The sequence below is a fragment of the Hyperoodon ampullatus genome (assembly GCF_949752795.1).
Source record: "Hyperoodon ampullatus genome assembly, chromosome: 4".
Taxonomy (NCBI): domain Eukaryota; kingdom Metazoa; phylum Chordata; class Mammalia; order Artiodactyla; family Ziphiidae; genus Hyperoodon; species Hyperoodon ampullatus.
This window is the reverse complement of record NC_136917.1, coordinates 15,428,469-15,444,873: the sequence shown is the minus strand read 5'-3', so window position 1 is coordinate 15,444,873 and position 16,405 is coordinate 15,428,469. Positions and strand designations below refer to the sequence as shown.

The 16,405-nt window shown below is 37.0% G+C and overlaps 1 protein-coding gene across 1 annotated transcript in view; it reads right to left on the bottom strand.

Annotated features, from left to right (window-relative positions):
- The window catches only part of RANBP17 (RAN binding protein 17), a gene marked incomplete at both ends in the record, with an annotated part of 307,000 nt that overhangs the window by 96,596 nt on the left and 193,999 nt on the right, over positions 1–16,405 (bottom strand). Inside the window, 2 exons of the mRNA XM_079703069.1 lie at positions 663–736; positions 8,679–8,738. Of these exons, the coding sequence (XP_079559195.1) occupies positions 663–736; positions 8,679–8,738 (134 nt within the window). The remainder of the gene's footprint in view (positions 1–662; positions 737–8,678; positions 8,739–16,405) is intronic.

Below are 16,405 nucleotides of genomic sequence, written 5' to 3'. Positions count from 1 at the left end.
AAGTGAACCATCAAACTTGTGGTTCCAAAACTCACTTCCTATGATCATGATTGTTTATCTAGCTTTGTTCTCTGCAAGCAAGGCAGTGCTACCTACCTGTTACACAGATGAAGAAAGATGTCAAGTGGAGGCACAGAAGTTTAGGCTAAGTGTACAAAGTTATGTCTGTGACCAGAAACTAGTTAATTTTGCTAATATTGTAGGGATAATTCAAGGACAGTTTTCATGAATATGTCTCTGATAGCCATAGGTTTCTACTGGAATCAATGAATGCCCTGTCTGAAGGCAACCAAATCTCTCTCAATGATTCCAATTTGCAATAATCTCTTGAGTTGGTCTTTAAAATTGAGTATTTTCTTTTTAATTAAAAAAGGTGGTCCAATTGAACTGAAGAGTCAAAGACTGTAAACTTTTCAAAACCATGTTTTGATACTGCATACTGCAGTAGTACGGATACCTTGACAAATAACATCTTTTGGATGGTGAATTTTAAATACGTGAAATTAAGTTTCAGATAAGAACAATGCTACCATTCTAAGAATTAAAGCATAATTTAAAAAGTCTCTTATTAAAAATTAATATTTCTGGAGAGATTTAAGCACAGTAAAAAGGTCAAAGTAACACAACAGCAGAAAAATCAAAGAACCAAAGCAGGAACTCACATTTTCGTCATGAATGTTTCTAGAACATGGTTGTCATCTGTTATTCCTAAGACTTCTGACATACGGGCATATACCTGCATGAAAACATTTAGTTGTTAAAAACTTTATCATTAACATATATTTTCAAAAGACTATTCAAATTGAACAAATGTAAAGATTTAATGCATTGTTGCATCCACACTGATGTAGGGAATGTGTGGGGAGAACAAATTAAGAATTTAAAAAAATTTTTATAATTTAAAAATTTACCCTCCTCTTTCTCTTCCAGGAAGCACCTCCCTTATTTTGAAATATATACACACCCACAAAAACCCACATTCACATACTCATTTTATTCCCAGCATACCACATAACTTTTTTTTTTTTTCCTCAAAGTGGTAATAAAGCACCCCTTTCTCAAAGGCAGTTATATGTACGTAAAGGGCTGGAAAGTGGAGTGCCTGAATAAAAGATTCCAACATTTAAAAAATTTCCATCTATTCCAGATTTTAGCAAGCCATCAAATAATTCAGGATTATGTTAGGCAGCTATAAAAATAAGGATTTCAAAAATAAGAGGAAGTTAAAGAATTTATAGAAATTCTCCTCAAGTATCTCTCAATAAGCTCCCCCAAATATACAGATAGGTCTTACTTTCCATGCTGAAACTGAAATCCCAGGCTCAGGGATTCTCTGCTGAACACATCGGGGTCTGGGAATCCACTAAGCTTCCCATTAGGAAGTGATGGTTGCAGAGTTTGGGGTGTAACATTTCAGTTCCAACCTAAGCCGCATTGAGCTTATAAACACATATCCCACTACAAGTGGGAAAATGCCACTGGCAGCCAATGGAATATTCCCTCTAATAGCCTGGCAAAGCTGAGAGGTGGGTTGACACCTTCATACTCCCTGATGCTCTGGTATGATTCCAGGTTATCTCTGCCAGACACCAGCTGTATGGGATTTCTCTTCTCTGATTTGATTCCTTGTGATTGTGTTCTCTTACTCTCTCCTGATCTGCCTATTTCCTATGGTATGGCAACTTAGCTTTCACTCCCTCTGCCTTTTGTTTTTCATATGTAAACACTACCTTGATATAATGTCATAGGTTGTGAAGGTGAGATAAAAATCACAGGACACCACAAATCATCCAGAGTTACATGGTGATACAGGGGAGGGAAGCTGTTCATTGCAGAGATCTCATGTTTGGATTTTAAACACTATTCAACCAGAAGCTTGTGTTCCAGGCTTTTGACTTAAGTCCTACGACCAGGAGCTCCTCAGGCCAGTACAGTGAATCAGAGGGAGAAAGAGAGGGAAAGGAAGGGGCAGAAAGGTAGAGGGGAGAAGCTGGGGAGAGAGAAAGAAAGGAAGATTGAGATTCAAATTCCTGTTGCTTCTCCTGCTAACTTCTGAGCCCTAATTGAAAAGCATTTCAATTCCAGTATCTGTGACTTGGCTCATGAGAGTAGGCCTTCATCTCTTGTAAGATCAAAGCTATCACTGTTTTTGTAAGATGTCTGCTGAGAAGAGGGAGCTAGGGAGAAAGAACCTAGGGAAGTTAGTTACCACCAAATCCTCAATCATCAGAAACCTTTAAGCCCATAGAAAGCTCAAAGGAAGAATGGTTGTAAAAAGGGAAGTTTCCCTTATCTCAACATGATCCAAAAGCTCTCTCATGAATGGGAGTAAGTCGGGCCCCTTCGAAAATCTGATATTGATATGACTGTGGCACACAAGGCCCTTCACAACTTGGCCCCAACCTACCTCCTCATCTATCATTTCCCTCAACCTGAAGCCACAATGAAATACTCATGAAATACTGAGGCTTCTCATGCAATTACAGATCTCTCTGAGTTCATGTGCTGTTCATTTTTCCTGAATCAGCCTTCTTCCTCCTCTTCCCCGGATTCTCATTCAAAAGTCATCTCTGAAGCCTTCCTTCCATTTCCAGGTAGGGTAAGTGGCACTCTCCTTTATGTTCCTATAGCGTCTGGTCCATTCCTCTAGCATGGTGCTTTTCACATTGTAAGTGTTTGGCTGTCCATCTCCCCTACTACACTGTATTTTTGTAAAATAAAATTTTACACTTTCAAGACTTTTCAAATGCTATTTTTTATGGCAAAGATCAAAATTAATCTAATTTTGATTTTGCCCATGCCACACTGAATAATAGAAATGTAACAAAAATGTGATTTTAAACATTAAGACATTTAAACATATTAAAAATATTTTTTAAATTGATAGTCCCTGCAAGGAAGTTTTCTGTTGTGTCTCTGGCATTCAAGAAAGAAGGAATCTAAGCAGGCAGGTCTGTTGTGCTCTGCTGTCAAAACAGCTTCTCAAAGCATCAGATTTGACCCAATAAGATACTGGAAAAAACAGTCAACATTGACACATGGCAGTGCTTTAATCCACAATTATCCTTGTAACTTGCACCATTCCTTTTATCATCCATTAGCTTTGATTCCCATTATCCCATCTAGAACTGTGTCAACGCTTTTGTCCCTAGGGATTTCTCTCCACTACTAGGATCTGACAGCCAAGCTCGAGTACTAAACAGGATCATTACCTCTTAAATCCACTTATCTGATCTACTGAATAGTAAATTGAAAAGCTCATTAAGAGCAACAATCTGATTTGTTTTCACGTGTGACAGGGTCATTTAAAATCAATGTATGATTACTGCATTTCTTTTAAAAGACCATCTCACATTTTCCAAGGCACCTTATCATTCAGAGAGCATGCAGATAATATGAAAATGTCTTCGAACATTTGAAATGTAGTTATACCATAGATACACATAATTTGGGGGTGAGGACTAATCTGTCCAGTGAGGAAATACCTATAAGATTATCTATCATAAAGCACAAGTCAATGAAAGTTTTCTACAGAAAAAATTCTTACACAATATTTAGGGGTTTTCAACATTTTCTAAAACTTCTATCACTTCACCAAAAATAATTTTTATGACAGCAAGAAGAAACTACATCACAATACATACTCATTTTAGGGAAAGATATAGGAGTTGGCGTAGGAATGCAAGAAAAGGAAAAAAGCTCACTTTCAGTTCATAGATTCATTTCATAATCAATTAAGATAATTTGATCATAGTGAAAAATAAGTAAAAATCTAAGAAATAAGAGACTAATAAGCCCATTTGTGTTATCCTTCTCTGAAGGATACAATGAAGTTGAATAAATCATTATACTTTTGGTTATGTGTTTCACATAACCTAGTTTTTGCCTGTCAGCCTGTGCCTTCCTCCCTTTCTTCTTCTTCTTTTTTTTTTTTTTAATATGCCTGTCTTTCTCCGTTAGACTACAAACTCCCTGAGGGTGGAGATGATGCTCTTTTATCTCCCATGCCTAATACTCAATAAATGTTTGTTAAATGAATAACAAGAATGTAATGTTAAAATGTGTATTTTGGCTGATTCCATTTCATTTATAATTTTGTAACAAAAGGAAAACAACCAATAAGATGTGTGTTTTTCTACGAAGAATTTTTTTTCCTGTAAAAATAATATATTCCAAATTCTACTCACTCAGGTGACCACTGGTAAAGTTTTGTTATTTAAAAAGATATAGTTCTTTAAAATTATTATTATTTTTTAATTGAAGTACAGTTGATTTACAATGTTGTGTTAGTTTCAGGTATACAGCAAAGTGATTCAGTTATACATATATATATATATATATATATATATATATATATATATATATTCTTTTTCAGATTCTTTTCCATTATAGGTTATTACAAGATATTGAATATAGTTCCCTGTGCCGTACAGTAGGTCCTTGCTGTTTATCTATTTTATATATAAAAATATGTAGTTTCAACGCTTAAATATTTCTGGAAGAAGCTCTCCCTGTAGATTCAGTAAGAGGAGCTCTCTCTCCTCCTTTGGATACTCAGAGCATCCATAGTTGCTGGCCTATTAGTGGCACTTCTCATGTAATAGAATATTATCTTGTTGTAGTACTAATTTTCTATGTTTATATGTGTTTCCTACATTACTTCAAGCACGTGCTGCCTGAGGGCAGGGAAATGTCTATTTCTCTTTACATCTCCAGAAGTACTCAGAACGCTGTCTCGATAAACTTAGCAACATACCAAAAGCACAGGTTTTGGTCCCAAAGATAACTGGATTTGAATTCTGCCACTAACTAGGGGTTACTTAAAGTCTCTGAATCTTGGTTTCCTATCTGAAAAACAGGAATAATAATAAAACCTACTTTATGGGCTTTTGGGAAGATTAAATGATGATACCTAACACAGAACCTGACATTTAGCAGCTACTCAGTAAATGCAGCTTCCCTTCCTACCCCCTTTCATGGACCCTTTCTAACAGTAGGTGCTAGTATTGTCAGCTACTACTTTTCCAAGAGAAAGCTCATTACATAAAAAATAACAGAAGGGTAAGAAAGGGCCTAGCTTGAAGACTTTCACACAGAAAAAAGGTTAAAACAAACAAAACCCTAAATTTGTATTAACTTTGAAATCTTGCTAATCATGGTCAGAAATGGCATTTGTTAAAGGCATAAAGCTTCAAAATTTCATAATACAAAACCAAATTCTTTCTACTTCTAAATAGTTATTGTCTTAGAAGGTAGAAAAATTACCCATTTTAGCCAGTCATCCATCTCTCTGGCTCTTGAAATACAGGAAGTCATTAGAAATGTAAGAAATTATCATCAGTACAGACATAAGAAGGCATGCTCCTAAAAAACTGTCTTAATATGTTTTCTTATCTCTAGTCATTCTACTGTGAAGTTTCTTTTAAACTTCAGAAAAGAGTATTTGGATATGTATATAACACTTCAGTGACCCACTTATGTTCTTTAACTTCTAAACTAATCAAGTGACAAATAATGTCTGAGCATATGCAGGTAGTTGACATGATCTTATATCTGGTTTTTAAAAAAGAAGCCAGACAAGATAACAAAACCAGACAAGGGAATACACATACAAACAGCAATAAGGTTTTGAGCTGTAAATTTAATTTAATGAAGAATAAAAGCATGTGCTGTGATAATTTTTAAAATTGCTTTCTTTTTCCAGTCTGAATCCTTGGTCTTGGGTATCTGCAGTGTTGTCTCTAACATTCAGGTTATAACTTTGAAGAAACTAATTATGTCAATCCTTAAATTTGAAGTAGATTACAGAACTGGGAAACCCAGAATATTAGTTCCTAAAGGTTGTATGGATATATAATGACAGGCACAGAAATTCAATAACAGCCCTCTATGAAATGTACTCAAAAGCACCGCATGAAACAAATTAAAAAGAACAATGAATCTCTCATTGTGTGCAAATAAGAAAATAAGAGAAAACACTGGTTCTATAGGTTTTCATAAGAGTTGTTATAATGAATTAAGATTTTGGATAATGAATCTTCAGAAAATTACAATAAGTTAATACCCTTAGGCCTTCTATAAATGTTTAGGATGTTATAACTTCTCAAAGAGCTTTTATAAGCAGGCTCAGTGCAGAAAATTAGCAGTGCTGTGGAAATCAACAACAAAGTATTTTGCCATCAGATGATATACTTTCCTGAACCAATTAGTGTAAAAAAATTCACATCCAATAATACAAAATTGATACCATAAAAATTTAAAAAAACTCAACAATTATGAATTTAAGGTATTGTTTTAATCTATTGAAATGACTTAAAAATCAAGATTTTTATTTTTTTGAATTTTATTTAATTTATTTTTTTATACAGCAGGTTCTCATTAGTTATCCATTTTATACATATTAGTGTATACATGTCAATCCCAATCTCCCAATTCATCCCATCACCAAGATTTTTAACTGAATGTAATTTGGTAAAACAAAACCTGTCACTGGAAAGCATTCAATATAATAAAAGCATTGATGTTCCTTAGGAAAACAATTTTGGAATGGAGTGTGAACTCGCTTATTATGAGTAAGAAACCAATTTCCATATTTTTGTCTTAGGCTTCAAGTGCCCTTGAAGCCAATGCAGTGCTCTCTACATGAGATCCATTAAAGAGAAAGGGAGGGGAGGGAGGAAAAGGAAAGGTGTAAGAGGAAACTAACAGAGCATTTAATGACTTGGATCTAAACAGTTTGGAACTAAAGATATTGAGCTCTCTCATTAACGTTTGAAGCAGAATAAAAAAAAAAATAAAATGATCGTCACAATTAACTTGTGACCACATCAAGAGAATTAATAGTATAGACATCATTGCTGCATATTAAATACATAAACTTAGTGATAATGAATAGATCCACATTAATCTTGGCTGACTAATTTTTCCATATCATTTAAAATAACATCACAAAATAGAGGACCAAAATTAGGTAAAAAAATCTTTTGCTAAAATTGAATTTTAAGACCATAATTTACTTTGGAAACCAAGCGGTAAAAGGTTAGGAATCTGGCTGCCTCATTCAGTGGAATACAGAATGACATCTGATAAAGAAAAGCTGGCTATGGAGATATAAAATAAATATGAACGTTAAGTATTTATTTCAATTAGAATATCTGAACCTACCATCTGTGGTGGCCATCTTGCTAAGGGGACATGTACCTAACAAATCTCTTAAGAGGCGTTCCCAATCTGCTTGAATAAGCTATTGTATAAGAAAACTTGGAGCGACCACTTTGGCCTCACATTTCCTTCGCTCCACATCCTGTGGCACAAAGCATGAACTCAGCAGGCTGGGGTACAGGGCTGCCTGCTGCCTTGTGATAATCCTCTCTCCCAGTAGGGGCCTCCACTGATGCATGGCTAAGAACATGCTTCCTCTTTTGCTTGCACCCCAGTGGGGTTTCCATTCCTCACTTGGGCCCAAATCCAGACTGCTAAGGAAGGGCTCCAGATGCCGCCAGAGATATTTTTGGATTACTTTCTAAACAATCATTTATTAGAAAGAGGAGTACAGGTACAGTGTGAAAACCAGCAATACTGGTAATTTTGGAGAGATTCTTTCCCTCCTGCCCCGACCAGATCTAAGGTCTAACTACCACCTGTTCAACAGAAGCTGGCTGTTTGCCCCATTTTCCTTCAGGGAGCCACTGACTAAGGATCTCCACCAGCATGAACCTAATGTCTCCCGACAGGCCTTCACTAGCCAAGAGGGACCTGGGTCGAGAGCACCAGTTATTGGTCACAGGATACACAGTCCATAGAAAGACTCCTGTGGTGCAACCAGCTGAAAGCCAACTAGAGAAGATGGGGAGTGTACATTTGTCCTGACACAGCTTTGTTCCCGCTGGCTGCCAATTCACTCCATATCTGGGGCCAAGCTTCTGTTAAACTAGTCTTCTGGGGCTAAAGCCATGGTAAAGTCTTGGGTAAATATATTATCTTTCCAAGCTCATACAATAAGAAGCGAACCATGGCTATGGCACAGGACTACTGGAAGAAGGTGTGATTAATTTTGGTAGAAGGTTTTGAGATCATGGTTTGAAGGGGCATTTCAGGCATTTGATTCACAATTCTTTGCAACAGCAAATTTATAAGATGACATGATTACATTTTGGAGCAAAGAATTGATGCTGGATGAAGTTTGTGAGAGAGTGATGGTAGAGGTGGGGAACTGGGAAGTAAAAGATTTTGTTTAATCCTTTACACGTCTCAAAGGTGTCTGCCAGAAACGTATTCTGGCACAAGAGATACATGTGCTCTAGATACTGTTCAATAACAGATGCTATTCATTGTAGCCAAATACAACTTTCTCCTTTCAGGTATGAATAACTGGTTAGAATTGGCCACTTCGGCAAAGTTATAATCAAGAAACCTAGGCTGCTTTCATACTATGCAATCACACTAAACAGAGGCTTCGCCGTTAATACTGACTATCGAACATTAGCTGACTATCGAACATTTCGTTATAAAACATGCACACTGTAGGATTCCACAGTGCATAAAAAAGGGAATCAAGAAAAATGCACCCCTACACTTATCACTGTGCACGTGCCTATTTTAATAATAAGAATCTGGGGCTGTGGTGAGACAAGCATAAAGACTGGTGATCCACCACAATAACCAGCAGCTCAACTCACCTCAACTATTTTCCAAGACTTCTCTGGAACTCTGGACACATCACTCCTCAGGCGTACAACCTAAAAAGCACAGAGTTTAGGGACCTGCCACCTGGCGTCAGGGATAAGGGAAGAGCAGAAGTCCCTCCCAACTTCCGATACAGGGAGAATGTGTCTCAGGATCTTTGTGGTTGTCACTTAAAATATTCATGGGACTTTGATTTTATTCTGGAGGCTAGGATCAGAGGCAGAGTGAAGTGCTGTTCAAAGCCTGGATGTGGTTATATGGATTACAATGGGTTTGCTTCCATGAAATAATTCAAGAAACCAATTACTAAAGGATAGCCCTGAAAAAGAACAAATTATAAATAACACCTAACAGAACTATTTTTAAGAATCTCTTAATACTGCTGTTTCCCATGAGGCACTCTCATTATGCAAGTGTGGCAACTGGGGCTAATGATATAAGTAGGCCAAGTCAACTTCTGAAGGGTAAAAGTATATGCTCAATAAATGAAACTCATTTCTGTAGTCACTCAGAAAGTTAAGCAAATCACATTGAGTCTTCCACCACTTAATCTAACTCTTGCACACACACTCTGCCTCCACCTTGCCTCTCTGAAACACCTCCCATTTCCTACATCCAAAACAACTGCGGTACCTTCCTCCTATAAGCCACTCAAATCTCTATCCCTTTAGGAAGGACAACCTGACAAAAAGAGTAAAGGAATAATGGCCCATGGAATGAAAAAAGGGCTGCCAATGACACTGTGCATATATTTACTATGCCGTCAAATCTGCTATTTTCATTATATTCTCAAACTTTACTCAAAAACGTTGATCCTATAGTCCTTCGTAGCTTTTACTTTCTGTCTCTCACACTAGCCTAGTTAGTGAAAACTTTAACTTACCCTAAATGCAAAGGATCAGAGTTCACCTTCTGATGGCCTACTGACGTCTTCAAACACTAGTATCTTCAAACACTAATAAACACTTCAAACCTTCTCTGAGGAGGCAATATACGCAGCAATAGGCTAAGTACTGCTTCCATCCTAGTCTTCCTACTGAATACTTTTATGTTGAAAATTAGCTACAACATATGCAAAAGTCTAACTGGTGAACAAAGACAACATGCAGTTGCCCAGGAAGCATAGTCTTCTTTCAATAAGAAGACAGAAATGAGCAAGTTGAGTATATATTTTCTCTTTTCTTTTCTTTTTTTTTTTGCGGTACGTGGGCCTCTCACTGTTGTGGCCTCTCCCGTTGCGGAGCACAGGCTCCGGACGCGCAGGCTCAGCGGCCATGGCTCACAGGCCCAGCCGCTCTGCGGCATGTGGGATCTTCCCGGACCGGGGCACGAACCCATGTCCCCGGCATCGGCAGGCAGACTCTCAACCACTGCGCCACCAGGGAAGCCCATTAGTATATATTTTAGATAACTTCAACTAGGAGGAAACACAGAATGCATGTCTAGTGCAATGCACATGGGATACTGAGTGAGACCACTACTTGCTAGCCTAGCACAGTGCTTGGCAGATAACAGACATTTAATAAATATTTTATTTAATAAATTAACTCTATAATTCTAGTAAAATTAGTTAGCCTCTAAGAGTCTCAGTTTCTTCATCTGTAAAATGGAAAGAATAATATCACAAAATAGAAGGCAGTCTAGTCAAGTGATTAAAGATAGATTCTGAAGCCCAAGACTAGTTGGATTCCACCACTTACTGAGTGATTTTGAGCAAACTGCTTACCCTCTACACCTTGGTTTTCTCAAATATAAAATGAGGATGATAGTTGGCCCTAATTTACAGAATCTTTGAGAGGACTAAAGCAGTTAACATATGTAAAGCACTTACAACAGTCCTGGTACATGGTAAAATTTCCATAAAGTATTGGTTATTATTATTGAGTTGGCAAAAAAGTTTGTTCAGTTTTTTCTGTAAGATGGCTCTAGTAGCACTTAGTTGTCTTTAACTTCATTCGAAACAAGTTTGTTAGATTGTATGTGGCTGCTGTCATATGAGCGTGCATTTAAACAAAAACATCAAAATTGGTGAATTTTTGTATAGCCACTTTAATATTGAAGATGGAAGAAAAAAAGCAACATTTTCAGCATATTATGCTTTAGTATTTCAAGAAAGGTAAAAACACAACTGGAATGCAAAAACAAGATTTGTGCAGTGTATGCAGAAGGTGCTGTGACTGTTCGAACGTGTCAAAAGTGGCTTGCGTCTTTATTCCTGTCTTACCCCTATGTTCTTCATGACATTTTTTTTCTTAAATTCCATATATATGTGTCAGCATACAGTATTTGTCTTTCTCTTTCTGGCTTACTTCACTCTGTATGACAGACTCTAGGTCCATCCACCTCATTACAAATAGCTCAATTTCGTTTCTTTTTATGGCTGAGTAATATGACAAAGCGAAAGAGCGGCATGGACATATATACACTACCAAACGTAAGGTAGATAGATAGTGGGAAGCAGCCGCATAGCACAGGGAGATCAGCTCGGTGCTTTGTGACCGCCTGGAGGGGTGGGATAGGGAGGGTGGGAGGGAGACGCAAAAGGGAGGGGATATGGGAACATATGTATATGTATAACTGATTAAATTTGTTATAAAGCAAAAAAAATAAAAAAGAAAGAAAGAAAAAAAAAAAGTGGCTTGCGAAGTTTCGTGCCGGAGATTTCTTGCTGGATAATGCTCCATGGTTGGGTAGACCAGTTGAAGTTGATAGCGATCAAATCAAGACATTAACTGAGAACAATCAGCACATGGGAGATAGGTGACATACTCAAAGTATCCAAATCAAGTGTTGAAAATCATTTGCACCAGCCTGGTTATGTTAATCGCTTTGATGTTTGGGTTCTACGTAAGTTAAGCGAAAAAAACCTTCCTGACCATATTTCCTCATGCGATTCTCTACTTAAACGTAATGAAAACGTTCCATTTTCAAAACAAATTGTGATGGCAATGAAAAGTGGATACTGTACAATAATGTGGAACGGAAGAGATCATGGGGCAAGCGAAATGAACCATCACCAACCACACACCAAAGGCTGGTCTTCATCCAAAGAAGGTGATGTTGTATATATGGTGGGATTGGAAGGGACTCCTCTATTATGAGCTCCTTCTGGAAAACCAAACAGTTAATTCCAACAAGTACTGCTCCCAGTTAGACCACTTGAAAGCAGCACTCATCGAAAAGTGTCCAGAATTAGTGAACAGAAAACACATAATCTTCCATCAGGATAGCATAAGACCGCATGTTTCTTTGATGACCAGGCAAAAACTGTTACAGCTTGGCTGGGAAGTTCTGATTCATCCGCCATATTCACCAGACATTGCACCTTCAGATTTCCATTTATTTAGGTCTTTACAAAATTCTCTTAATGTAAAACATTTCCATTGCCTGGAAGACTGTAAAAGGCACCTGGAACAGTTCTTTGCTCAAAAAGATCAAAGGTTTTGGGAAGATGGAATTATGAAGTTGCCTGAAAAACGGCAGAAGGTAGTGGAACAAAACAATGAATAGGTTGTTCAATAAAGTTCTTGGTGAAAATGAAAAATGTGTCTTTTATTTTTACTTAAAAACCAAAGGAACCTTTTGGCCAACCCAATATTATTGTCATCAAACACTGTATTATATACAGCACTGCCAGCACAGTGTCAGGAACACTTGGAAAGTTTTTAGCACACAGTATGCACCAAATAAACATTAGCTATTAGCCATCAGAATACGTGGTCACTAAATGGCCACTATTATTATTAAGTAAGATAGTCAAACATTAGTCTGGCATTAAGATTATGAGGCATGCACCAAGATGACGGTCCCTTTTATTTGTGCTTTATCTGGACTAGATAGTGGAAAGTAAATGTTTCTTCTAAACTGGCATGTGAGTAACTTTAATAGTGGTTAAAGAAGAGTGATTAGAGGGAAGAGAGCCCCAGTGAAAGACAGACTAACTCCTAATCTTCTGTCTTCTACCTATAACTTCTATTTTACAGAGGCGGAACAGTAAATGTGATGGGAAAGGAGACAGGAGGAAAACAGAATGCTGTGTGGTAGCAGGTGATGTTTTATCCCAAGGGCTCTGTACAACCTAAGTTCCTGATTTCAAAGCCCTCATCTTCCTTTTTATAGTCATCACAAGTTCCTGTTTCCTGTCTGCAGGATAAGTTCTCATCTCTGGGTTATGTAGATGATTTACATCCCTGTGTCCAATAAATTATCAAAGTCTTCCCAATTCAGGTAAACAAGTCCATCCGATTCTCTGAGTTTCTTTGCTAAATTAAATGCACACAGACAAGGGGTTCCAGAACATCATCATTAGAGTTTTAAGTTATCAGAAAAGTTTTTGTGTGATAGGCCCGGTAAGAACAGAAAGGGGCTGCCTTTCATATATGAACATAATATTGATCTCTGACACTAGACCATGAGTTGAGTTGCTTCTCCTACAGTAGGGTGGATTTTAGCAGATATCTAGGATCTAGCTCGATTCTCTAGTGACTGATGGCTAGCCAGAACTAGAGGTCCAATCTGTGGTTGTAGTGATGAGATTTTTCCTCGGGAAGTAAAATAGCAAATACGGGGATGAAGCTTGTGATGATGGTCTTATCGATCATTACACTTAAAACTGATCATGTCTGGACTCATATCTAAATACCTACATAGGTAATGTGATACACTGGAAAGCACACTTGGGTTTAGGGTATGATGATTTGGCCGAAAACCTAGGACACTAAACAAGTTTTTAACCTTCCTGAAATCTTTTTTCATATTCTGCAAAATGAAGATACTCCTACCTACTAAAGGGAATATTGCTGAGAAGACTAAATGAGAAAATGTAATAAATAATGCCACAAAGTGGAGTGAAGCACAAAGTAGAAACCCAATACAGGTTAGATTAAGGTTGGAAAGAAACATGACCTCAAATGCTATTTCCTAGGCATTTCTCAGTCTACATTACCTGAAAATACAGAATTTGTCACTTACAGCATGGATAATGTTTTAATACCCAGTGCCTTGAACTTTAGGAACTTCAGGAATGTTAAGGTTGGAGAGTATTGTGTAAGTAAGGCAGATGCATCTGCTGGGGAGAGTGGTATTACAGGCCATGTCTCAGAAATGCAAATAACCAGAAAAAAAGGACAGTTGGGAACTGGGACCAACAAGCATGAAAGCATTTCTAATGAGGCGCTAAAGTGGGCTAAGAGGCAATATGGAAGGAAGTGGTCATGTATACTTGGAGATAGGAAAGGACAGTAAGTGGCTGAAGGCTTAAAAAAAAAGGGTTAAAACAAAAGTTGAAAACTGCAATTTCTCAGTAAGTGTAAAGGCACCAGTGCACTAAGGTATTTCGCACATTTCAGCACTGTCTATCCTTTTACAATTTTCCTCGTCAAAAGGTGTGGGAGGTTGTCCATGGAAATGCATTTCCAATTTTGTAATGGGAGTCAATCAGAAAATGTAATCCACGTTGGAGAAAGTCGTTTCAAGGCCAACTTTGCTTAAACACATCTATTCAGTAAAGCAAGGGATACTGGCGCTGGGGAGACACACAGGCTTAAGGGAAAACAAAATCCCAATAAGTAGCCAAATGTGCTTCTATTATTTCAAGATTCCTTCAACAGAAACATTATGGGAAGATAAAAATTAGGAAAACACTGAACTGAACTAATTCAAAGTGTTAAAGAAATATTTTGCATTTATGTTTTATAACCAAGTGCTTTTCCCACATTTGTCCCAAGGCAGCAGATGAAGTGCTATATTCACCACTGCTAATACTAGGAATTGGAACACGCTCTTTGGCAAGGCAGAAATAAGATAATTGTTCAACATAGGCTGGCTTTTCAGAAATACTGGAAGCATTGCCTGTAATTATAGACATCTGTCACTGCTAGCCACTCAGTACTAACCCTGACATCAATATACAACCACAGCACTAAACTGCCTGCAGGCATAGCAATGCAGACCAGATACGCTAGGCAGGCAATCATCTGCTTCATCCAAACTATCTGTCAAGGGTTCCCAACCACAAATAGCTCTTACATTTTGTATCCTTAGGATAATATGTTGATTTATTTTAGATTCTCTAATATTTACAGCCTAGGCCATCTACTAAAATAAAGAAACAAAACTTATGGCTAATGGAGGCAGTTACTGTTCACAGTCATCATAAAAGGTCATAGCTCAACCCTCAAATGTTAAAAATTGATGGCAGCTTTAACCATGTGCTATCATACAGATGTTTCCTTTTGTAGAGGCAATTATTTTCAATAGCAATTCAAAATGGTAACTACAATCTTTCATCAGCAAGTATGTTGCCACATTGATCTAATAGAAATGCTCATATTTTAAAAGCTTTCTAGAGAAGTAAAGGTAAGTTTCAGTGATGAGTACTGAAGAATCCAGATTGTCAGTTTGGGTTTAGCTGTACATATAATACTGTATCTGGAAACATTTTTTTTTTTACGTACACAGATGATGTAATGTCTAAAAACTAGGAAATGATATTGAAGGATAAAATACTTGGTTAATGAATGAGTCAACTGACATATAATCTGCTGGGTGTAAAGCTTATTGAAATATACATGTACATCTACGTTCATATTTTTAAAAGCCCAAAGACACACTGTAGCTTTAAATGTCACTCTCTTTTTTTTCTTTTTAAGCAGCCAGGGAAGCAAGCTGACAATTATTAGACATTTAGACTAATTAGGAATAAACACTCACAATTATCACAATGTGTTACTGAAAACCCAGATATTTCTTGGTTTGATCACAACAGCCTATGCTGAAGAAAAACTATTAATTACTGACAGACAGTGAGCTTACAAGTGAGCTGCATCTTAAAAACCTCTTTTAAAATACAATTGCTAAATGCCTTACAGTGCTGTAATGTGAGACAGGTTCAAATCTTATTACTTCACTGAAATTAAAACCTAAGTTTTAATACTGTTCAAGTCGAACAATGATTCCACACTTTATTGCTTTTGAAATCCCTTGATGATCATAGGAAAAAATGCCCCCGAGAAAAAAGACTGTTTTCGATAAACAGAAAATACAGTTTGCACTCTTAGCCTCTTTGTCATCACAAAAAAAGGATTTAATGCCAATTCTTTAAAGAAAGACTTTCTTCCCCCACAAAATGTGCACCTTGTGTGCCATTTGTAAAATCAGTTCACTTTTTTTTATTTATTACTGCAGCGCGGCAAGGCAATAAAGAAGCTACCGATAGCTAATAAATTACGTGCCTTTTAAAACAATTCTCTTGCTACAAAAACATGTAACTACAAAGGTTTACATTTACATGGTACATCACATGAAATGTCTGTATTTGTGTTCTATTAACCATTTTGGCAAATTGTGGACTTTTACCAAATAGGTGATAGAAAAAACATAGTGATTCACAAATGTCGACGTGATATAAAATAAAAGCCTTTCTAGTAAACTACTCTTTTGCTCTTTGCACTTCTAAAAATCCTCCAAAATTTATTTTAAAATATGTTTTGATAAACTATTTTATGCATCAAAAAGGTATTCAAAGATGTTCTAGTCAAGGTTAATTTAAACTTTACTCAGTGAATACAGAGACCTAAGAAAGTACCCCTTTCCTGCCTAATTTATGTTCCTAGTATCACTCAGTCTTAAAAATCATAGCTCCTAGCAGTTACTTGAGGACAAGTTATAAAAGGCAAGATCACTGGATGTAAGGCAAAATGCCCTCAATCTGTTCCTTAAT